At 38.9% G+C, this 25,037-nt stretch overlaps 1 protein-coding gene across 1 annotated transcript in view; it reads left to right on the forward strand.

Moving 5' to 3' along the window:
• The window catches only part of TRPC4 (transient receptor potential cation channel subfamily C member 4), an 82,487-nt gene that overhangs the window by 25,325 nt on the left and 32,125 nt on the right, over positions 1–25,037 (forward strand). The window contains exon 3 of the mRNA XM_058018388.1: positions 20,349–20,685. Within this exon, the coding sequence (XP_057874371.1) occupies positions 20,349–20,685 (337 nt within the window). The remainder of the gene's footprint in view (positions 1–20,348; positions 20,686–25,037) is intronic.

The raw sequence follows: 25,037 nt of genomic DNA on the forward strand, positions 1-25,037 counted from the left end.
ATAATCTTTCTCTTCCTCAACAAATACACAATCTCTGGTAAATTTGTAAATAGGATATAAAGAGGTTAAATTCTGTCCATTTCAAATTAGCAGCCTGGAAAGATTTTAATAAGCTTTTTTTCTGCTTTTATCTTAAAACACCTGAAGGAAATGTGTGGTTTATCTAGCTTCAATCCAGAGTTATGTGTCATGTTGAGACATATCTAAAGAAGCCATAACTAAGTTTTCTAAAGTTTTTCTAATCCGGAATTACCTTTTTAAAAGGTTTGATTAAAAAAATTCTAAATTTTACTTTCTCTCCCAGTTTACTAGACATGCAGCTGCTTAACTACTAAAACTCTCCCAGATGTCTCTAGTTGGACCTCTAGATGCTCTCTCTTCCCAGGGGGAGGACCTGTTTTTTGTGAGTTGTGAGCAGCTGCAGAATGTGTACTAGCAAAGGGCAGAGTGAAAAAGAGAGTGGGTTCAACAATTTGATGTATTTAAAGAATTAACAAGTGTTCAGGCCTTATTAGAAAGAATTTCAGGGAAAATGTTTCAGGGAAATCAGCTTCAAACTAAATTAAGTACTAAATACAATAATATGATATTCAGATTTCCTGCATCAGTTCAATGTTTCTAGGAAAGTGATGCTGAAAGATTAAAAAAAAGTTGCTTGGTTTTGATAATAAAAACCATCTGTTTGCTTCTGCTCAAAGAGGACTTTTTAAAAAGGAATCATCAGTTCTTCCTAGTTTTCTATGCAAAATACAGCCTCAGTGAAATGAAAATGTTTCACAATATTGTCAAAAATTCAGTGAAATTTTCAATGAAAACATGCCTAGTCATTTCAAATCTGTTATTTCATGTCAGTGTCTAAACACTTCATTTCAATGAAATAAAGGATTTTGTTTGTCTGCAGTTACTTGTAAATCCACTTGGACTTTGGCATGTTTGCCAATTAAATTCTTATAGCTAATATCATCCATATCACATTATTACAGAAACCAGTGTAGGCATGACAGAAAGCAAGAATTACTGATTTTCTAAACTATTTGAAAATAATTTAAACTACTGAAATGAAAGGCTGCTATGTTCTTAATAATGTTTTTAATGTTTAATTATAATGTATTGCTCATAAAAGTCTTTCAGACGCAAAAACATGAACTACTGACTCTAAGCAGGAATGACTTTGGAAAAACAGTATCTTAAGGATTGTTCTGTGTTTAAAATTGGCTCACACCTGAAATGTAAGCAGAAACACAGTGGCCATGTGTAGCAGGTCACTGTGTATATGAGTATTTGTCAAAAGGTTGCACTCAGAAGTCTCCATGTAAAAAATAACAAAACCTCACAAAAACCAGACTCTGATAATATTTGGACATTTTTGACACCAAAGGAAGACATGTTTAGTCTATGAATTGCATAACTGAGAGGAGTGATATATACACGTTTGGGTCCATGTCTCCAGAAGACCCATTTTTGCAGACTCTCAGCTATAGCACTCAAAAAATTTGACAAACATTTTTCCATGCTAGAGTCAGGTACTCTAAACTAGGTCATATGTTTGCTTTGTAAGTCATGTAAAAGTCTCCATGTTTATAGATAAGAAGTCCACAGATTGTTAAATAGTATGAATTAGGTGAGTAGATTATCTGCTGCACATACAAAGCCTTCTTCTAGTTGGTTATAGAATCCTTTCAGTTGGAAAAAAACTTTAATTCCAACAATTAACCCAGCGCTGCTGAGTCCACCACTAAACTATGTCACTCAGTGTCACATATACATGTCTTCTGAATACTTCCAGGGATAGTGACTCAACCATTTCCCTGAGCATCCCGTTGCAGTTCTTGACCAGCCTTTTGGTGAAGAAATTTTTTCCCAACATCCAATCTGAGCCTCGCCAGTGGAATTTGAGGTAATTCCCTCTCATTCTATCACTCATTACTTAGAAGAAGAGACCGACCTCCACCTCACCACAACCTCCTACTCTGCAGGCTAAACAACCCCAGTCCCTCAGCCACCCCTCATGAGACTTATATTCCACACCCTTCTCCTTCTCCGTTACCCCTCTCTGGACACGCTGCAGCACCTCAATGTCCTTCTTGTAGTGAGGGGCTCTAAACTGAACACAGGATTCGAGGCCTCATCAGTGCTGAGTACGGGGGAGTCAATCACAGCCCTGATCCTGCTGGCCACACTATTGCTGATACAGGCCAGAGCCTTCCTGGCCACCTGGGCACTCACATGGCTCGTGTTCAAATTGTTCAACTGCTGTTGAACAGCACCCCAAGGTCCTTTTCCACTGGGCAGTTTCCCACCACTCTGCCCCCAGCCTGTAGCACTGCCTGGGGTTGTCATGACACATGTGCAAGACCTAGCACTTGGCCTTGTTGAGCCACATGCCATTGGCTTCAATCCATTGATCCAGCTTTTACAGATCCTGCAAAACCTTCCTATTCTCCAGGAGAACAACACTCCTTCTCAGCTTGGTGTCTTCTGCAAACTGACTAGGAGTGCAGTTAATACCCTCATCCAGATCATTGATAAACATACTAAACAGGCCTGGCCCCAACACTGAGCACTGGGGTCACCACTGGTGACCAGATACCAACTGGACGTAATTCAATTCACCACCATTCTCTGGGCCCAGTCATCCAAACAGTTTTTTAAGTATTCCCATCCAGGCCATAACCTTCCAGTTTCTCCTGCAGGAACACTGTGGGAAATGGTGTCAAAGGCTTTACTGAAATCCAGGTGGCCAATAACAACAGCCTTCCCTCATTCAGTTCACCTTGTTATAGAAGAAAGTCACACAGTCAAGCAGGACTAAATGAGATGTAGGTGTCCCTGTGGAAGATGTACTTACTGCTGCTAGGAAAAAATGTTCCTAAATCACAGGTCACATCTGCTTAATACAGCATTTAGTAGTGGTGAAACAATTTTCCTAGAATATATTAAAAAATTCCTTATAGAGTCAATAGACAGAGGTATGCACAGAGGTCGAGATCCTGTCTGTTCAAGATAAGACGTCTAAGTTCATTCCAGAGACATCTCTCTCTGCTTCTGTGGCTGGATAAGGAAACAGTGTGCTTCATTTAGAAGAATTACTTCACTAGGCATTGAAAATGTATAAGCAAGTTAGACAATTTACTGCATCAACTGCAATTTCTACCTCGTGGTAACAGAGACTTTGAATTCTGTAGGCACAGAGCCCACATAAGGGGAAATTAATTTCAGCAGTAAGTAATTAATGATGTCTCAGGAGTCCTCAATAACCTTTAAATGCTATATGCTACACACAGGTTGCAACCTTCTCATCACAGTTCTGGTTAAACTATTAATGAACTAAATTCAGCGACTTTTTATTTCAAACACTTGATGGAAGTAATTAACTCGAAGACGAAACTTTCTGTTAATGAAGTACAGTGGAAATCTCTCATTTCAATTGCTTTTCTGCATCTTCATTATAAGAAATGTTGCTGGGATATCTGCCTCAAACAGGAAAAACCAGTAGTGCAAACCCCTAAGCAGCAGTGCACAGCCCTTCTGTTGAGACTGGCAGCAGCAGAAGTTGGTTTGAAGGAGTCCCTGATGTTGCACCTTCAAGCTTCCCTACAAACCTGGTATAGATTGAGGACCATGGCACAAAGTGTGCTGTCCATCTGTCCAAAAACTAACTAATCCATTCCTGTGCTAGGTTTAACTGGCTTAAAATAAGTTACTGAGGCACAATTGAACATGCTGACACTGAAGCTTCTACATGCTGTTGCAGTGGCATTTTTTCCATTGTCTGGCTCTCTCCATTGAGTGTTTATTGAACAATAAAACAAGACAGCCAAAGCAAACTTGTTTTAGGCCTGCCTGCTCATTCTTTCTATCTTCTCTTCGTTCCACCAGATGTCCGCAGAGGAATTTTCCCTTCCTTCCTTACCCCTTCCTTCATTTAGTGTAAACCTTAGCTATCAAGATAAAATAGCAAAGGGTGTCTTCATCCATTGCCTCCATCAATATGTGCTCCCATTGTCAAACAAAAGGTTTATGAGAAAAAAAAATGCTTCTTAGATGAACTCACTCTTGTGCCTCCAAAGAGATCTGGTCTATATATATTGTTCAGCTGAGCAGAGAATATCAGTTTCTAAACTTTCCAGCTCCAGGAACTAAAGTAGAAAAGTTAGGAGAAATGCTCAATATGGCAGTGGTTTGACAAAGTGAAACTTGCATTTTGAAAGTTATATAGGGTTTAATTTTGAGTGCTGGCCTTTGAACTTCAAGGGTATTTTTCAAAGAGGAAGGAAAATGTTTACACAAAATTATCAACAAGTCCTCCTTGCAGAGATACTTGGCTTTCTTCTATAAATAATAGGATGATATTCTTCAGGGTTGGTTCTTGAGATTCTATTTAACAGAAATAAGATATTTTAAGAAAAGTTTTCAAGAAATTGAAAACTCTTTTATTATGGAGAAAATAGTCTCACATGTCAGTGAGCACTTGCACACTAGAAAGGACTTGATAAGGAAGGATTTTGCAGAATGTTTCAGAGAACAGTGAAAAGCCAAGGTGAATATATATGAATAGGAGAAGAAAGAAATCCAAAGTTGAACATCACCTTCTATGTTATTACGTTATTATATCAAATCATGGCTTTTGTTCTTTGAATGTGTTTCATTCCTGAGTAGTATTGGATAAATGTGAGGGTCTTTAACGTCTGCGGGAGAGAAAGACCAATGCAGATCTTCAGAAAGTAGAAATTACTGAGGGTCTACAGAGTACAACATGCCTGTGCTCTGTTCAAGTACAAGGTCTGGCTTGTTAGGTTTTTCAGGTGGATGGAGAGGACATGTTTTACTCTGCCTGCTGAGCATAAAAGACAATAACGTTTAATTATCAGGGTAATGCAGTTGTTTAAATTAGAGGTTGTTCTAAATAGCTGACCTTAAGGGCTTTATTAGCAGCTCACAAAAATACATGACTCGGTTACATGCCATTTGACATTAAGACAAGCTGAAAGTGTAACATCATGTAAAACAGTTTGACACATTATTTATAAAATTAGTTAGCGTGTTTGTTTCTGCCTTCTTAACAGCACACAGAAAGAAACTAGAAAAAACCATTCCTGTAGCGTGCTTGTGCTGTGAGTTTCTGACTCATTCCACATAACCTCAGGTTTTTAACTACGGTACCTATGTCAGCAGCCCAGCCTTGGGTTCCTTCATCATTGATGGGAAGAGACAGACATTTCCAGGCAACTCAGGCCATCTGAGAACAAAATAATTTTTGTCACTACGTGTCTTGCTTGCAATTATTTTAGAGGTGACAAAGGACAACTAGATGTGTTATACAGGCTAAAAAGAATGACATATAATTTCTGGAAGATAACTAACATTGACTGTTTTTTTAAGTCCTGATATTCTGTTTTTTGAGACCCAAAAAAAGCCTTTAAGATGAAAGGGTGAACTTGTTTACAGGAATCACTTCTAGTGCAGTGTATGATCTAAGGGTCTGCCTGGAGAAGTAAGCGTGATGCAAAGCTGCATTTCAGAGTTTTGTTATGAGGGAAGAATCCTCAGTTTTACATAAAGATGCTGAAGATCAGGTGGAAAGTTTTGCAAGAGAGAACTGTAAGAGCTATGACAGCCTGCATGATTGCACTTGTGTTAAGACACTTCTTCATCATTATTTCCAAAGCTGAAACCTCTAGTGAATTTATTCAAAATCAGTCAAGATGCTGAAATAAAGGATAAAGCTTTTCTATACAGTGAAAAAATACTTTCTTTCAATGCATATGGCCTTATTCTCAATAAAAATGTGTTGATCAAATCATATTAAAAGTAGCCTGGCAAGAGGAGCACTTTTTCTTTTCAGACTGATCTTTCCAGGTATGATCTGTAAATTACAGTGCACGAATGATGGTCAAACAAGACCTTATCAATATTAAGGCTATATTGGTGTGAGGTTGTCCTGCTTTTCTGGTGCAACTTTCAGCCAGAGCAAACATACCTATTGTGTTTTCGCCCCATCTGACAAGTAAGCACCACACAACTGCTTGCTCACTCTCCCCCAGTGGCGTGGGGGTGAGAATCCGAAGAGTAAAATTAAGAAAACTCGTGGGTTAAGATAAAGGCAGTTTAATAAATAAAGCAGAAGCCACTCGTGCATGCAAAGCAAGAGAAGGAGCTCACTCCCCGCTGAGGTCAGTTCTAGACTGGGTTTTCTGTGATCTGATGGCAGGAGCTGAGGGGACATACACACTGTAGCTGGTGTGCTGGGAGGTCTCTGTCACTGAATGTGCAGATGATGACACATACTTGCCTCTCTTCTCCTGTGGTGTTAAGGAATCTGGCAACCTTAGTCTTTCTCGTATCTGTTTGCCAGTATATAACCTGGCATCTCTGCTGAAAGCGTAAAGAAAAACCCTAAATAGATTTTAATGGTTCAGAAACAGTATTTTATGTTCTTATTAATATTGCAGCAGTACTCCAGGAATATTTAACTTCCCAAATAGCTCAATGAGTTTGAAGTAATCAAGCAATATGAATTTTCAGGTGACTGAGGAAGGAAAAGGGCGGATCACTATAAAATTATTTATTACATCAGAAGATAGAATGACACAAGTGTTCATTTTGCGGATATTCTTTTCACAGGAAAAAACACAGATACTTATATTAGAAAAAAAAGTAGTGAAATCAACATAATTAATCAGTGAACTATTTGGGAAATTTATACTATTCTTCATAGACCAACTTTTCAACAGATACGCTTATTCACTTCAAAACATTTAGGTGAAGATTATTATCCTATAATTTTCAAAAAGAAAATTAAGAAAAGAAGTTCCCTTCCTTACTGCTTTCCTTCCTTTACAAATGCAATGTAAATTGACCCATCGTAACACTGCCAATATAAATATTCTGCCAATAAAAACATAAATATTATTCTCTTAGACTTGAGTCCTTTGGCTTCTATCCTCCCTCAGTTTTCATGGAAAAGCTGTGGTTTATAACAAGCTTAGCAAGCTCAGTACTTCAGAGAAAGGAAGACATTTCCCCCAAGCAGTAGTGATAATACATCTGCCATCATGTCATTTTTTTCTAAAGAGGCGGTGAAGTTTTACCATTGTGAAGTGTCAAGGTTGAATTATGGGGTTTGTGTATCAGATCTCTAGTCGGAGTTTCTAAAATTCCCCAGATTAAAACATTGGTGTTGGATTATCTTTGAAGTTCTAGAATGAAGCAATAAAGGAGCTTGCAGTTAAGTCTTAGAGAATGCTGCAGCTGTTTCCCTGCCCAATTACAATATAATTTAGCTTACTATGTAGCTTAGTTATGAAGTTGGGAGTTTTTTGGTTGCCATTCCTCTCAACCTCTCACTGAAGCATTTGTATGCTGAAGAAATCACCATTTTTTTTTTTTTGTGCTGACAGAGGCTGGATTTGGGAGAGCTATGGATTCTGTCAGGGTTGGTACTAATTGGCATAGAGTGGGCAGAAGTAAGTAATAAAGAGACACTGGAGTCTCACCACCACACCACAACCTCAGCAAGTAGGTATTTTGGGTGTAAATTTAAAAGGGTTGTGTGGTACAGAAGATGTTTTGATCCTGACTACAGTGTTTGATGGTATTACTAAGAGATCTTTACAGATGCAGGCTGGATTTTGTGGAGAAAAAGATGACTGATGATAATATTAGCTCAAGATATTCCTATCTCAGAAGTGGCCTCTATGGAGGCCAGAATGGCCTCTGTGGACTACAGCAGAAGTCTTCAACCCAGCTGATTTTGTTAAATCTTTTATGTAATATATAGGATCATAAGAGTACACATGTGATCTAAATTTAAATTGCATGTCACATAGGAGCTTCAGGGCTTTTTGTATGTTTACTTGGGCCTTTTCCTCTCTGTACTCACTTATGTGTTATTATACAATAAGTTTCTTTATTTTTAATCGTATTGTTTCACTGACTCTCAAATAAATTTCATTTTAAAGAATCATGTATATGATTGGGAAACATCATAGAAGAGTGAAAAAAAAAGCAAAAGAAAATATTTCTTCAGAGTACTAGTATCTTTCACAAAGATTAAAGAGCATCTCTTTCTTAGAAATGTACCCTTTATGACTTGCTAGAGCAGAGGCCAGGGCATGTGACATACAGGCAGTGACAACAGCCTATGAAGTATATTTCTCTGGCAGTGAACAAATTGCCTTTGATTTGTCGCGGAAGAATGTAGCCTCAGACCTTCAGGGACTGAAAAAAACTTTGTTTATATCCTTCTACATATATTTCTTCCACCTCTAGCTTTTAAAAAATGGCTATTTTCTTCCAAACTTTAAAAGAAAATATATTCCTTTACCTGGTAGTACAAGCCAATGTATTAGGCCCTATCTCCACAAGAGAATGCTATGGAATCTGACCATACAGAAACATCCCCTGAGTTATCTAGTTACTAGAAGCATGCAATGAGTTTTAGAAACACCAGTCTAACACAGAAATGTATAATGTAAAAATCAATAAAATATTGAGTGAGGAACTGGTCTTTGAAAGGTTGTCTGTAATGCTAAATGCAAGCAGACCACAGCCTGATGGGATGACTGAGCAATGCTAAGGGATTTGTATTCAGGCTTCAAAAAGTTGCAGATTTGCCTTACACAGACATGTCTGGAGAAATAAAAAATGGTGCCAGGCAGGAGATAATAGGTGGTGGGGATGAGTGGGGTCAAATGCTCAGTCTCAGACACTGATTTTTTTAGTGTAGATGATGCCTGAACATCCTTAAAAGTGATGCTTATGTAATTCTCAATTAAAATTGGCTCTTTATTGATTCATTCCTCACTCTGGTTCTTCACTGTTAAAGAAACCAGCAGTGTTCAGACATCTTTACAGCAACAGTGAGAGTAACTCCAGGTTTTTGAGATCCCAAACTCTAATGTTTTGCCACAAATTGCAGAGGTTCATAAGAGGAAAGAACTATCCAAGACTATACTTATTTATCCAGGCTGGCAGATGCTGGATACACAGATTTTCATTAATGGCTGTAGTAGGTATCTTCCTGTCGTGGTTTGACCGGAAATGGGACATCTGGGATATGTTGTTTTTGCTGTGGTCACCAATGGGTGTTCGGATTTTAAGATGAGCACCTGGTTTGACCAGTGGGGCATTGGATCCGCCTCAGAGACCACAAACCCAAGGAGTTAAAAGCAGGGCTCTTTTCCTTCAGAGCTCTTTTTGGATTTCCAGCGGGAAGGAGTTGGGTCTCTCCCCCGGCCCAGTTGCTGGCTGGGCTGGGGGAGGGGAAAGCCACGTGGCCCATCTACGGTAGGCCCGGATTCGGTGGAAGGGTGGAAGGGGCACCGAGCAACCTGTTTACCCCCCCCCCCCTTTTTGGAGACGGAGAGAGAATGCAGCCTGTGCTTGAACTGTTACCTTGAAACTTGATATCATGTGCCGGCAGCACGGCTGAGAGGAGAAGGGGGGGCAGCGAGCAGCCCAGCGGCCTGGGAGAGCCTTTAACCCTTGTGGATAGTGAGAACTTCACGGAACATTACCTTTCCTAGGAAAGGGATAAGAGTGGATGATGAAGGAAGAAATAGGCCAGTAAGGGGGTCTGGCAAAGAGAAAGAGAGATGTTGAACGGAGGAAGATGGAGTGGCAACTTTGCTGGGCTCTTTTGTTGTAGATCCATGGACTGTTTCCTGGTGATACAGAGGCTGCATTGCAGGGCGAAGCGGAGGCTCGGAGCTAGGAGAGTTTGGTGTTGAGACCCCTCGGCCCCAGGGGGTATAGAAGAAATGGGGGGGACAAAGGTCCCAGAGATGAGACTGTGCTCTGCTTGGAACAAGACGAGGCATCCTTAAAAAGGTCCACCCTGAAAGCAGGCCTCTGCCCCATCCCATGCCTGGTGGTGAGAGCACCTTGGCATGGAAAGGAGATGTCACGAGATAGCAGGGCTCCGGGCGGCGCTAATTGTGGCAAGAAGTCCGTGGCACAAGGAAAGACTCTGTCTACTCTTCATGAGCTGAAGATTTGATTTTCTAAAGGGTGGTGCCAGACCGAGTGTGGATAATTTTGGGAAACGTAATTGTACTGGGGATCTGGTAGGAGGAGGAGGGGGAAGTGTTTCTGTGTAGTTTTCATTTTCCTTGTGTTTTTTCTTTTTTTTTTTTTTTTCCTTTGTGGTTTAGTTTTTTGTAGTTTAGTTAATAAAGTTTTTTTTTCCTTTTTCCCTAAGCAGGAGCCTGCTTTGCTTATTTCCAGGTACCACCTCACAGCAGATGCCAGGGAGAGGGAATTTTCATGGGGGCACTGGCATTGTGCCAGTGTCAAACCATAACACTTCCCATTACATGAAAGCGCAGTATTTCGTAGGTCTGTTCCCAAGAGAAGGTAATTTCCTTCAACCACAACCTATTGTTAGGTATAAAAGAGCTTTTGGAAAGCAAGACTTTAGAGCAAGCAATTATACTCCCCTGAAATACTTCCTAAAATTAATATTTTGTGTTTAAACTGTAGAAGCTGCACATGGCTGCACTTGACTGATAAAGCTGATGCATCTGTTAGAGACTCACATGCATTTCTCCTGAAAATGGTCTCAGAATAATGCTCATTGAGCATGCTTGCCAAAGACCTTTTATTTCAGTTTAGCCTTTGTGAAGGAACTGGGTGATTAATCTGATTTCTCAGGTCTCAACATTCTTAGATAAAAACACAGCAAAGTTAAACAAGAGGAACCTAAAGATAAAGAGCATTAAAGTATTTGAAGAGAAAGAAAACCAGATTAGGTGACTATATACATTCTGTTCCTAAGTATTTGTGAAACTGCAAAGCCAGATCTGCACATTAATAGAGAACTTTCAACAGAAAAATACTCTGTTTATTTCTCTATCTAGCTTGAATGCTTTTGAAGTCAGTCTGTGTTATTATTTTTTCCTTTCTCCCTCTAATTTTATATTCAGTCAGCCTTCAAATGAGTGTTATGCTTTCCAGGAACTGGATTCCCAGTGATTTTGGGGAACTTTGGCCCCTTCAGTTCCACGCAAGCTTCACATCATAAAGAGTCACTTCTAAAGAAACTGGGAAACCTCAGAGTTCAACTCTCTTATCTCTTGGCTAGAACGGTCTGAGCATGGAGTCAAGAACAGTTATGCTTAATATCCATTTTTCACATGAGGATGCATGATGGAACCTCATAAAGCTAAGCTAGCAGAGTAAAATCTAAATTTGCCTGGCGCTAATGGGAGGTGATTACCATTGTTTTTACAGAAAATATTTAATAGTGCAACAAAATATCACTGATCCAAGGTTTCTCTTCACAGAAGCAGTCATAAAGCCTGAAAATGAAGAAAAGAAGGCATTGAAATTTTTGTGTTCAGGTTTCTTTCAAATAAGTCAATACCCTGCTCCAATCTGAAAGGATAGTCAGCAAAGGGAAGTGGAACTAAGAATGACTGCCTTTTTTTGACCTCTGCAACAAGCTGAGCAAATGAGGAATAGGGCAGTCTCCAGTGATGCCAATAGAAATTCTCACATGAGTAGGCAATTCTGAGAGGAAGAATCTAGCTGTTCTGGTTGTTTTCCTGCCCATCTCTCACTCAAAGCTTTTCTTAGCTAATTTTTCTCCAATTAAACTCTCACTGTGTTCTGTGCTTTAGTTGCTTTCAACATATTTGCAGCTCCCTCATGAATTTTGAAAGGTTGGTTTCTTAATTTGCAACTTTTCCTTCCGGTGATATGGCAGCTATGGATGTAGACAAAGTGGTAGAATATTCTGGATGAGGGGGAACTCACTGGTCATTTAGTGGAACTGTAACTATCTTGGATCCTAACCCCTTCTGGCTGACCATCTAAGGCTTGGAGGCCTTACCAATACAGGACACAAAACCAACTTGAATGTAAGAAAAGTGGAATCACAGAATGACTTGGACTGGAAACAAGCTTTGATTGCTAATTGCTCACTGGTCCAGAGGTGTGGGTTTTTTTTCTTTTTACATTCCCTGTGTTGGTATATGAAGTTTTTTAGAATACATATTGATTTTGGTCTTGTAGAATGAACTTGAACTTCTGAGTTTATAAACAAAATGTGTTTATTGTCTCAGTTTATTCAGTGTTAGAAAGAATACTGAGAGAATGATCAGCCACTATTTCTATTCTCTTGAGAGGTAGTGTGCTTTTTAGAAACTATCGGTACAGACAGGAAACTTGGTGTCAGAGGTGTATGAAGAGTGCCTTGGGAGTAATAGGATTGAAATGATAGAGACTTAATCAAATAAGTGCCCAGTCATATTTATCTTCTTGCTTACTGGTGTCCCTAGGCATTTTCTGCAAAGTTACTCCCTAGACCATGAATTCTAGCTTGCACTGTTGCACAGGGTTATTCTGTCTCAAATGTAAGACTTTACTAAGAAATATCAGTTTTATTATTTGCTTGCTATGCATGGAAATACACCAGCTAGGTGTGCAAGAACAGAGGTTCAGTATAACAGAAGTTTTATTTTCTCTTCAGAAACTTACAATGCTTCTGTAATTGTTTTTCCCTACAAAAAATGTCGTGAATTATGGTGGTTCTAACACTTTCCCAGTGTGGGAGCTAGCAGTATTATACCAACATCATAATTTTGAAGTTTTAAGCTATTTTACACAATCATCCCAAAGCTCAATAACTGATTCATTTTCCTTTACCACTGGGAAGTATAACAAAGCTATTCATGCACAGCTGGTTCCTAACAACTGCATTCTAGTTTTAGTTGCCATTGCCTTTTCTAAGCAATTAATCAGAATCACTGCAATTATAGATAAGTCTTGGCTTATTTAATAGATTTTTAATAGGTTTTTTTCCTGTACTGATTCATTTTACTGAGGAGTCATGAATCAAAGTAAGAGCTTCTGCTTGTGTTGATGTAGCAAATGAGAAATTTTAAATGCTCAAAGCTGCAATGTCATTAATCCTTTTAGAAAAGCATTTCAGTTTTTACTTTTCTATTTTCCTTTTGTTTCCTTCCTTCTCATATTTGAAGTCACAAAATAGAAAAATTCAAATAAAAATCCCTGGAATTGTGTTTTGTTCTTGGTGAGAGGAATGTAAACTCTGGATTTTATGATGAAGGCATCTGTATTGTGAATTTTCTCTGCTACAGGGATCTGATGTGACTCAGGTTGCCCTGATCGTATACAAGGTGCTGTCATCTGGTGCTCTGATCTTGAGTGTCCTGCTTTTGGCTGGGATAGAGTTAATGTTCCTCTTAGCAGCTGGTGCAGTGCTGTGTTTTGGGTTTAGTATGACCATAATGTTGATGACATTGATGTTCTGGTTGGTGCTGAGCATGCTCACCCTAAGCCAAGGACATCTCAGTGTCCTGTGCTCTGTCAGTGGCTGGGAGGGAGCATGGCCAGGACAGGTGACCCAAACTGGCCAAAATGACATTCCATACCTTAGGATGTCATGCCCAGCATATAAACTGGGGGAGGCTGCTTAGGTGGGGCCAATCTGTGCTCTGGGATGGGCTGGGCAGCACTCAGCTGTGGGTGGGCAACCACATTGTGCATCACCTGTCTCTCTTGGGTTTTATTCCCGTCTCTTTATCATTATTATTGTTATTTTTTTCATATTAATTTTGTTCAACTGTTCTTATTTCAACCCATGTTTTTTACTTTTTTCCAATTTTCTCCGCCACCTCACTGAGAGGAATGGGGTGGTGAGTGAGCAGCTCTGTGGTATTTTGTTGCCAGCCAGGGGTTAAACCATGACGCAGAATGAGCTCACTGGTCCTCTTAAGGACACAGCTGCAGATGGAGCTGAGTAAAAGTTGACCAGTGGTTTGCATCCAGCAGGAATCATGGTTACTGAGATGGCCTGCTCCAGCTGACACAACATTTAGATGGGATGGACGTGAGAATAGGATTTGGTGCAGGAATCAGGGTTTCTGGCCTGAGGCAGAAAACTCTCAGTACAACTGTACCCAAAAGAATCCAAAACATGGTCCCTAGCTTTTGGAAAGGAAAATGTAGAGCTGATCTTGTCAATAACATTAAAGCATTTAAATTGCAATTAAATGTTGTTTGTCTTAATGAAGCAGTCCTCACAGAGTAAGCACTGAAATTCTCAATTACAGCCTTTGGGGAAAGATACAGAAAAGAATATGCAGTGACATCTCTAAAGGGAGAAACAATATACCAAATTTAGGAGTCTTCTTAGGGAGGTTGGGACTTGAATCTGTCATTAGTGCCAATGCTTTTCACTACCAATAGATAGAAAATACTGACATGTGAATTTGAAGTTTAACTAAATAGAAGAGTTAACTTTTCATTAAATATCTGTGAAAATTTGCAAAATATTAGAAGTAAAGTATTCTAGAAAAAGAAAAAGCAATGGAGCTTGAGTCTTGTCAAATGGGATCACAGTCATTGGGAAGTGTGTGTGACAAAGCAGCAGACTCCAGAGCAAACCTTTCCTACCAGTGTGCCTGTAATGGCCCTGCAACACAGCATAACAGAGAATCTGGCTATGGCTTCAAAAAAGTATTAATAAGAAAGTCTATGATAAATGTTTTCAGCTGTTTCTTCCTCAAAAAAGTAATTAATGTCATTAATCTTTTAGAGAATGGTATCAGAGATAGTTCTTGGTGCTACAGCATAACTCCCTTGTATATGTCAGAAAGGAAACAAATTTTCTTTGACAGCTTTCATTTCTAGATGACAAATTACATCCTATTTTATATAACATACTCAACCACCTATTGATGTCAGAATGAGAATTGAATTTGGACCTCAGATTTTGTTAGACTGCTTTTATAAATGTAAAAATGAGCACCTTGTTACAAGTGGAAGTTTTTTATATCTTTTTGTATTTCATAATATAATGAAATAAATACTTGTAGGTAACATTGTGGTACAGTAAAGAGCTAACAACATAACCTGATGATACATTATTTATAAAATTATTATTTCTTTAAAGACCATATAGAGTTAATAGTATCAGTTGTGTTTTTTCTTCATAATTTCATTGACTGAAAGATGTATTCTAGAAAAAAAAGATTTAATGAGAAGTGAAAATTAAAATCTGTGTTATGTAAATGCTTGGATAACACTAGAATCAGGCTGTGTTATTATTTATACCAGATTATTTTTGTTGGTGCTGTGAATTTCTGTTTTCCAGTGGTCTCAGGGAAGAGCCAATTCCCAGCATGACAACTGAGAGAGTGAATACCAGAACATTTTCATATGGGCAGACTCTATGAAGGAGCTAATGATGTGAAATTGGGAATAATCATGTAGCAAAATCCCTTGTGTAATTACAAACTGATGGAAGCCATCATAATGTGAAAATATAAACTTGCTGATTGCTAATTATGTGGAAACAATATCAAAGTCAAATCATATAATACTGACAGTAAAAAAGATACTCAAGAATAGGAAAAGAATACCTCCAATCTCTCCAATTAAGGAAGAAAATTATACTGCAGTGAAAATATTTTGGCATAGGCAATGCAGAACTGGCAAATTAATGTCACAGAGTATTTCTATTTCTGCTAGTCACAAAATACTTGTGCAAAATAGTTTTTAATTTTTTTATCTCCAAGTTCATCAGGGGACTTCCATGTCTATTTAGCATTAATATGGGATCATCTTATATGTAATGCGATCCATTTATATGGGAATTGTCCTATGCTGGAGCATGTCTTTCTTCCATCCCCTTCTACTCGTCCTTTCTAATAGAAAAGTTTCTAATAGTTATAGTATAAATGTGAATTCACCGGAGAATTTTGTCATTAAGACCTTTTCCTTATTTTTTTAATGTAGCGAAGGGCTTTTCAGTGGATAAATTAAGAGTGTAATAAAATATATTCATCACAGATTAAATTGTTTGATCTATTTAACTGTTACCTGTGAGTAATGTCTCTGAGACAGACTACATGGGCAGCATTTCTACTGTGAGTCCCAGGAAGGTTTCCCTGCCTGCAGTCCCCGTATGCTCTCAAGTATTTATGTATGAAGTGTGAAAACAGCGCCTTCCTCTCATTTCCCCAGGTCCTCCACAAGGACCAGAAGGGACAAACTCACCTTTCCTGTGCAGCTGAAGAACAAGACTGTAGGGATCACCACTGAGCACACTTCTCTTCCATCAGAGTATAACTTTTCCCTGTTAAAACCCTTCCTTCATTTTTTAGCTAATGTAATAAATGTAGGTATAACTACTGACCGTATTTCACAGATGACATATGAAGACAATCTCTTTACCACAAAAATGAAATCTGTGAGAATTAGTTTGGACATTTTTAATAATGTCATACAGTTCATTGATAAATTAAACTTTAAAAGAAACTTCAGCAGGAGACTTAGGATAATTTTCCAAATATCCAAAAAATACTTTGGAATGGTTCATAGTTAATATTATATGGCAAATGAAGCTCAGAACCAAAAAGAAAAGTTTTCAGTGAAGAGCCAGATATTTCTGTTATTTCAGGACATTGCTAACCAACCTTGCCAATGTGTTGTTAAAACACACCAGCATGAATATTTAGACCATTCAGAAATGCATTATATCATCTGTAGATAAACAAACCGTGTTGTGTTTTCTGTTATAAACCTTTGCCTGTGGCACTAGAACTGCTTCCAAATGCAATACGGCTCTTTAAATGCAGACATAGTATTTTTTACGCTTGCTCCATACCATACCATTAGTTGTTTCTTATGTATTTTGTGTCAAGCAAGTAATTGAAAGCACATTACCAAGGCTGCTTCCTCTGACTCCAGCCATACTAAATGCATGGTCTGTGCAAGTTTTCTTCCGTATTTAGAGGAGCCAACCAGTGCTAGAATTCTCTTGTCATATTTTCAAGAAAAGTTATTGTGGATTTCTTATGAAATTATTACCTAAAAAATCATCTCTTCAGTGTCTGGGATTTGAAAATTTTCTGCACTTACTAAAAAAATTCCTGTGCCTTAGAACACCATCCTTGATACATTGTACCTTAACCACACAGTCCCAACACCATAAAATCTAATATGGGTATTAGAAGACAAGGCATTTTTTTAAAAACCTGCTCAGAAATGCTTTCTCGATTAACACTGACATTAAGTGTTAATATGCAATTAACACTTGCATATTAATCTATTTAAAGATTACAACTAAGCAATGCAGTGCCCACCCCATTGTGGAGCATTCTCCGGATGGTGCATTCATCAAGGATCTCCTCATGGCATGAGGTAACTCTGCATCAGTTCTGGTCTGCCCAGTCCCAGGGCAGCCCAGTGTTTGGACATTGGAAAAACTCTTGCCTTTTACTTAATTTTCTCTACATTGCAAACAGAAAAATTAATTCCTTTTTAGATGTGCTTGGCAAGGAGTAGGTCCCCTACATCTGTCACCAGGCTTTGGTAGCCACTGGCAGCTGTTCCTTCACATAGCTCCCCAACACTGTGAGAGTGGCCAAGGGTGTTTAGAAAGGGGGCACAGGCAAGACTTAGGCACTGATTACTTCAGGTGAGGGGATTTGTAATTTCTTTCATAATATCTTCCCATTCTTTTGTAATGGAAAGACATTATGAAGAGGAGTAAGCAAACATGGACCTGGCACTCTATGGGGCAAAAAGAGAAAAATATTTCTTAAGGAATGACTCACATTTTTTCAGTAGTCAAGCAAAGCACCTATCTGTATCTACTCAAGCTAATTAAGTTTAAAAAGTGTTTTAGGGAAAATAAACTTGGCTAAAGCATAACTTTGAAGTCATCTGCCCTGACCACATACACTATTATTCTAGCCATTTGTACCTTGAAAGAAGCAACCTGAAACCTTGAGAATGCATTTTTCTAAAGGAGGAATACATTCTGTTGCTCTTCTTTAGGGCTATTTTCAAGATTCTTACAGTAGGAGTAAATTTTCTTATCTTTCACAACAGACAGAGGCAGCTTCTCTGCTGATGTCTGGTAGGCAAATTTGTCTCTACTAAAGACTCTGACATTTCATTAATGTACACCAAGTTTGACTATGGCTGAGGTAATGATTTCTGACAAGATCCAGACATATATATAGGAAAATGCATGCTGACTCTCATTTCATTCCAATCTAAAAAGCATTTTTACTAGTAGTAATCCCAGTGATTTTACAAGCAGTTTGAGGAGTTACCTGTTTTTCATCCCCAAAGGAACTTGGTTCCTGTCGTTATAAGTATTATCAAGATAATGTAAGATCCCAAAATAGGTGCATTTGATTTGAGTTCAAATCTGAAATTATTTAGTGAAAAAATACAATTTTGTAATAAGAGAAAAAAGTTTCTGCATAGCTTTACAAACTATTCAGACAATGGTTTAATCCACTGTATGTATGTAATACACTCATACATGTGTGAATGTATTGGGTTTGTATGGCAAGATTTTGATAGTTGGGCTGCTTAAGTGAGATGCTGCCAGAAGATTCCTCCCTTTCTCCCATGTTCAGTGCCAGATATCCAAGATGGACATGCTTCTCGACAAAGTTGAGCTCATCACTGGTGATGGTAGTGCCTCTGGGATAGCAGATCTAAGGAGAGGAAAGAAGTTAGTGCACAGGAACAATTTCAGACCGGGTACAAGAGAGTGAGAATGTGTGAGCAACACGACTCTGCACCCAGGTCAATGGAGAAGGAAGGGGAGGAGGCGTTCCAGGCAACTCCTCTGCAGCTGGTGAGGAAGATCATGGTATGGCAGGCTGTCCATGGAGGTCCGTGGTGGAGCAGAGATCCATCTGCACCCCTGGGTAACTCCACACAGGAACATGTGGATGCATGGAGGAGACTGTGACTCACTGGGAGCCCTGCACTGGACCAAGCTCCTGGCAAGACCTGTGGTCCTGTGGGGAGTGGAGTCCAAGCTGGAGCAGGTTTGCTGGCAGGATTTGTGATTCCATGGAGAACCCATGGAGCAGTCTGCTCCTGAGGAACTGCACCCCATGGAAGGGATCCAAGCTGCAGCAGCTCATGAAGAACTGCAGCCCATGGGAAGGAGTCATGTTCTAGAAAGTTGTGGAAAACTGTCTCACATGGGAGAAGCCCCACAGTGGAGTAGGGAAAGAGTGTGAGAAGTCCTCCCCCTGAGGAGAAAGGAGTGGCAGAGACAACGTGAGGAACTGAGCACAGCCCCCATATCCATCTCCCTGCACCATGTGGGGGTAGAGACAGAGAATTCAGGAGTGAAGATGAGCCTAGGAAAAAGGAAGGGGTGAGAGAAAGCTGGTTTTGATATTTTATTTTATTTCTGATTTTTCTACTTTGGCTTGATGGGTAATAAATTAATTGCCCCAAGTTGAGTCTATTTTGCCCATGATGGTACTTGGTAAATGGTCTCTCCCTGTCCTTATCTTGACCTGCAAGCTTGTCCTTTTATCTTCTCTTTTCCCCCTCCCCTGCTGAGGAGTGGAGTGATAGGGCAGGTTTGCTGGGCACCAGGCATCCAGCCAGCATCAAACCACCAGAGTAACAGGAGGAAAATGCTTATTTTCTTTCATTTTTTTAATGCAGCTCTGTCCCTCTTTGATACATATCTTACTTCTATTCTATGCTTTTTATATCAACTCTTGTCTGCTGCTTCTCTGTCACCCTTATAAAAGAAAACAATGGGGAAGTAGGGACTAGTGATCAAAGAAAAGTATGACAAAAATCCTTGATATATACTTCTTTGAAAAGCTATCTGAAAAATACTAAATATTTACTTGTTTTGGGGTGTTTTGGTGAAATTCAGTTTTAAGGATCATATTCCAAAAAATCATATAAAATCTCATAATGGTAACAGAAAGTATCGCACAGGATAGGAGTGTATCCTGACAAAGGTTAGTGACACACTGGGGAATGCTAGTGCTTAGTTCACATTGTGTAAACATTTTGTAATGCATCTGTAAGTTTTGTCAGTATTAAAGCATGTAAACCTGATTTTTAGAGAATGAGCAGGGAACATAATGAGAACAGTTTGTTCATGGCTGTGGAATTCAGTTTCATTGTTTGCAGACCTCAGTTGTGCTCCTTGGTTTCTACCTCATGTTCTGTGAATTCTCCACAAATGTTGCTGATTAAATAAGAAGTATCTGTGAGCTTGCCTTTTAGTTTCAAGTCAGGTTTTGAAGTCCATGTGTTTAGCTATCTGTTGTCTCTTTGTGTACTCAACCAATGCAGAAGTGAAGCTTTATTGGGAAAAGTAAATGTTTGTTTCTATGCACTAACTATACTTTTGGCATTGAAGGAAAGGCAGGCTGACCCAGCCCTGTCTTACTGGTACAATCAGTATGAGTGACATTGCACAGGCTGTGGATTTATTTTAATGCTTTTAATCTCTATCTACTAAAGATACATAGAATGAAAAATCTTCACAGAGATAGCAAGAAACTAACTCTCTTCCTTTCTTCTCTCTGTAGTTTGTTGCTCAGCCCAACTGCCAGCAGCTGCTCGCATCCCGCTGGTACGACGAGTTCCCCGGATGGCGGAGGCGACACTGGGCAGTGAAGATGTTGACATGTGTTGTGATAGGACTCCTTTTCCCAGTCTTCTCTGTGTGCTACCTGATAGCTCCCAAAAGCCCATTGGGGCTGTTCATCAGAAAGCCATTTATCAAATTTATCTGCCACACAGCATCGTACTTGACTTTTCTGTTCCTGCTGCTGCTTGCCTCTCAGCACATCGACAGGTCAGACCTCAGCATGCAGGGACCCCCTCCAACCATCGTCGAGTGGATGATTTTACCGTGGGTCCTGGGTAAATGTATTACTAAAGAAAATACAGTGAAAAGTATTTTGAGCACTGTGGTTTTGCCAGGCGTTCCTGAGGCAGGATACAGCAGAGTTCTGTCATGAATTATTAACCTACCAAAGCAGGCAGATGGTCCAGCTCCTCCAGTGTTTAGCAAGAGTATTTGACAGTGTAGACAAGCAGTAGAGTTTGAAAATCCAGAGTGATAGATTACAGTGAGAAGAAACAAAAGATATTAAGGATTCCTTCCTATGATTATGCAGTGCCCTGAAATATATATTTTTTTTCTCTCCAGACCAGAAATTGTCCTGGTTCTTGTGTCTATTTTTTTAATGTGCTAATCTACTTTTAAAAAGAATGCCTTTGCTACAAGAAATATTTTTCGTGTTCGGAAATGAGGCATCATTTAATTTCTGTAGTGTTATTACTAACCTTAGTCACCTATAGTATGCTTCTTTCTAAATGACAGATGCACCTATTACAAATAGTGCTGATCAGCATTTTCAAGTGAGTATTTTCATTAAAATATGTGCACAGAATATTTTTTCAGTGCAAGAATTTGTCACTCAATTCAAACCAAATATCCTATGCCAGAAAGAATAGAAAAATTCTTTAGCATTTTTATAATAGAAAAAAAAACTTACCTCTCTATCCTTATAGTTTACAATGAAAAATTTTGGGCTGGGATTGTTGAAAGCCTGCTTTGTGTGGGCCATGTCACCCTTAAAAGTGTTCCTTCCTGTGATCCTAGTATTATCCTAGGTGCTCCCTAACTTTGCTTGTCTACCCTGCTAGATGGTCATTTCTCTCAGTGTACTGTGGTCTCTCCCCTTTTTCTTATTTTTAGAATCAACACAAGTTGGACCAGGTCAGGGCAAATATATTTGTCTAAAATAAAATTATAGAAGGAGGGACTCAGCAGTCTTGACTGCAAGAATTTAGGTTTGGTACATTCATTAAAATTGTCATCACATAGATAGGTACCTGCACAAAAATTTCTGAAACTTTTGTGGGATTTTGACACCATTACTTCTCCCAGAGCTTCTCATTAAGACACTGTGTATCTTTAATTTTTCCCAAACATGTGGGTTTCTTTAGAGCAACGTAACTGTCAAGGCTTTTGGCCCCATTGATCCTATATAATTTACTACACAGTGTTGAATTTGTAATACACTAGTTGGTTGTGCCTGTTATTCTGGAGAACAACAATTCAGTGGCTTTTCCTCTGCATGTGCCTTGGAAGAGCCCTGTGGGAAGCACAAGACAGGTGTATCTGCTTTTCATTTATAAAAACAAGCATGCAGGACTGAAAAGCCTGTCTATGCTCATTGTCAGGCACCTGTCAGAAAGACCTGCCTTCCACAGGTGAACTGCTTTTTGGGATTTTCCCCATGATAGCCCAGCAGTGCTCACCACCAGCCTTCTCTGTGAGGTGTGTTTTCCTTGGCTGGGTAAATATTTTTAATATATTTTAAAAAAGCCAAAATCTAATATTATTGCAAAGAAATTATTCAATCTGGGAGGTTGTCTAGACTGATACTTCTTACAGACAAGTCAGACTAAGTTCTGTAAGCAAGATTCACATTTAAATATTGAAAGAAAATTTCCGCCAGTTAATTTTCCCTGTATTTTACCATCAAGAAATGAGAAACTAATATAAAACCTATTATCTTTATACATTGCCTCCTTAGAAATAAATGCTACAATGCTAAGGAGGAGCAGGAGGCTCTTCTGTGCTGTGCCATGCCCAGAGGAGATATTAGTACCTTTTCTCTCTGGCCTTCCAAAGTAGCAGGTGGTCAGGATCTACTCACAGTATCCTGAGAATAAAGGATAATAAGAAAAAATGCACAGCTGACACGCAAACCTTGACATGCCAAAGTGGATTTTGTCATTAACGTGTCTTTTAATAGAGCTGAAAGAAAGAGGCACAATTTGAGAAGGGCAAGAGCTAGTTTCTGTAGTAAAGGCGATTCAAAAATTTTAGTGACCAGCTCCTCTCCAAAACACACTCAGTGGGAAGAGGAAGAACCTCTAATGCCCTCAACCTCTGACACAGTTGTTTACTTAGGAAGATGTTTATGTAACTCAGCATCTCAAAGCACTTGTTTGAAGAAGCCATTAACCCTGAGAATTATGGTGTTCAAGATAACTATCACTTCTAAAATCAACATTAATATTTTCAGCATAGACTCATATGGCTGGATTATGCCAGTGCTGAACAAATACTTCATCTGCAAACAGTACAGATCAAGTCAAGGGAGCCACTTCCATAAACAAGAGCATGGATGAAGATCAATGTCTTGACACCACTGGTTAAATAGCTTGTAGTCAGTCTAGACTGTGCTGTTCAGAAAAGCCATGCCTTCCAAAATCTCTTGCATCCAAAATGATGCATTTTGCACACTGATCTCTAGTGTTTCCTAACTAGCAGTTTCCTGTTCCAGTTTCACATTTTCTGTGTTCAGCTTTCAGGTTTTAGCTGCTGTAGTGCCTTAGCCCAGCCAAATAACGAGGCCTCAGATTCACCCATCATGATTTAAGGCAATTCATTTGGCACCTGATTTCCCCGTACCACTGAAGGAGACACACATCTCCACAGGAAGTTCCAGCTCACAGCATGTGATGAACATCTATTTCAGCTTTTTTGTTTGTATATTTAGGTCTTTTTCATGTTGTGTTTTTCTGTTTGGTTGCTTTTTGTTGAGGGGGTTGTTTTTGTTCCTTTTGTTTTGATGGATTTTTGTTTGGTTGGTTTTTTCAGTGGTGGTGGTTGTTTTTCTAAAGGAATGAATCTCAGCCAAACCCTGCTATTTTCCTATTCACATACATAAAAACTGTAGTCTAGTCATCTTTTAATAAACTTAGTTTTTTTCTTAAGTTCCTATCAATAAGCTAAGGTTTGTTTCCAGGCTGCAATTTAGTTTGTTGTCTAATCTCTTCAAACCATAAAATTATGCAGTAACCTTAAAGAGTAAATGAAGCACTCTTCAGGGGAGACTATAGCTGAGGTACATACAAATACTTTAGCATTTTCTGGATGTAAACAAAAAAATTTATTATTTAAGTAAAAACTAGTGTGGCTCTAGGGTTATAGCTCTTCTCTGGAACCTGCAACACGAGTTGCAGGAAAGTACTTCCTTGGGAAAGGATATCCTGCAGCAGCAACTACATGTCAAAACTATTAATATTTTAAACAATAGAACTTTTTTGGTTTTTCTTAGTTCAAGTAGCTCTTGTAGTTTGCATTTTAACTCAATCTCTCTTAATATTCAGAGAGGAAGAAGAGCTCAATGTTGCAGGTTTGTTGTCAACATGAAATCCAGGACACAAGTATTTCATGCAACTTCAGAAGTTTCAAGACTGTCCATAGTAACCTGAGCTCTCTAGTGAGCAAATAGTAATTAGCATTTGCCAACTACTATGTAATAGAAGGCTAAATGTGCATAATTAGCACATAATTAAAAGTGTCACTAGAGTAGGAAGCTCAGAGGGAAAACTTGTATTGGGCTACATTTCCATGGAGACTATCGACTTTACATTTTAAAAGTCTCTTGAGGAAACTTCTGCATTAATTTTGTCTTTTTCATGATTAGATGATTACACAAGTGGTGCTCCAGTATGTGGTGATTATCTGTGGAACAGTAAGTCAGTGTTACAAGGCTGTCATAACCTTAAGAAGCAGTTGTGGAAAAAATTCTCAGTAAGAAGAGTCAGAATCTCCTGTCCTTGCACTTAAACAAATAAGAAACAGGCTTTGGCTCATGAAGAAAATTAATTGTCATCTTATTACTGGCTGTTAGTTCACACTACAGAAACATAGGCCTATTTACTGTACTTGAGAATCCATCACCATTCAAAAATGAACAGGAAAATGAAGAATATCATCTTGGTAAAAAGAACCCAAGGAGGAACAGTTTTTTCTGTCATCATATTCCCATCGAATTGCTGTGTCCTCTGAGCATGATAGCAGTGATTCAGAGGGGAAATCCAACAAGACCCTACTTCACCCTCAGTGTGCCTTGACTGCTGCTCATGTAAGGATGATGTTGATCCCTGTACATTTGTCATAGGTGTTCTTCTGCTCTAAACCATGGCCTCAAACCTAGCAGTCACTGTACTAAGTGTCCTCACAGTGGGCATTTGCTTCACTAGCAAATGCTACGAAATTCAGGGGAGAAAGGCATCAACTAGAAAAATTTAGAGTTCAGTAGTTGTGGTTAAAAGGCTCCCTGCCAGTTTTTCAGGGTGACTGTAGCAAAAGAAATTTTTTAGGGAATTTCTTTGGATGAGTTTTTTGCTCTTTTATGGTCATATTTAAATGCTCATTTTAATTGCATTGTTCAAAAGCCTGCCTG

This window comes from Melospiza georgiana, chromosome 2 (assembly GCF_028018845.1).
Source record: "Melospiza georgiana isolate bMelGeo1 chromosome 2, bMelGeo1.pri, whole genome shotgun sequence".
Lineage (NCBI taxonomy): Eukaryota > Metazoa > Chordata > Aves > Passeriformes > Passerellidae > Melospiza > Melospiza georgiana.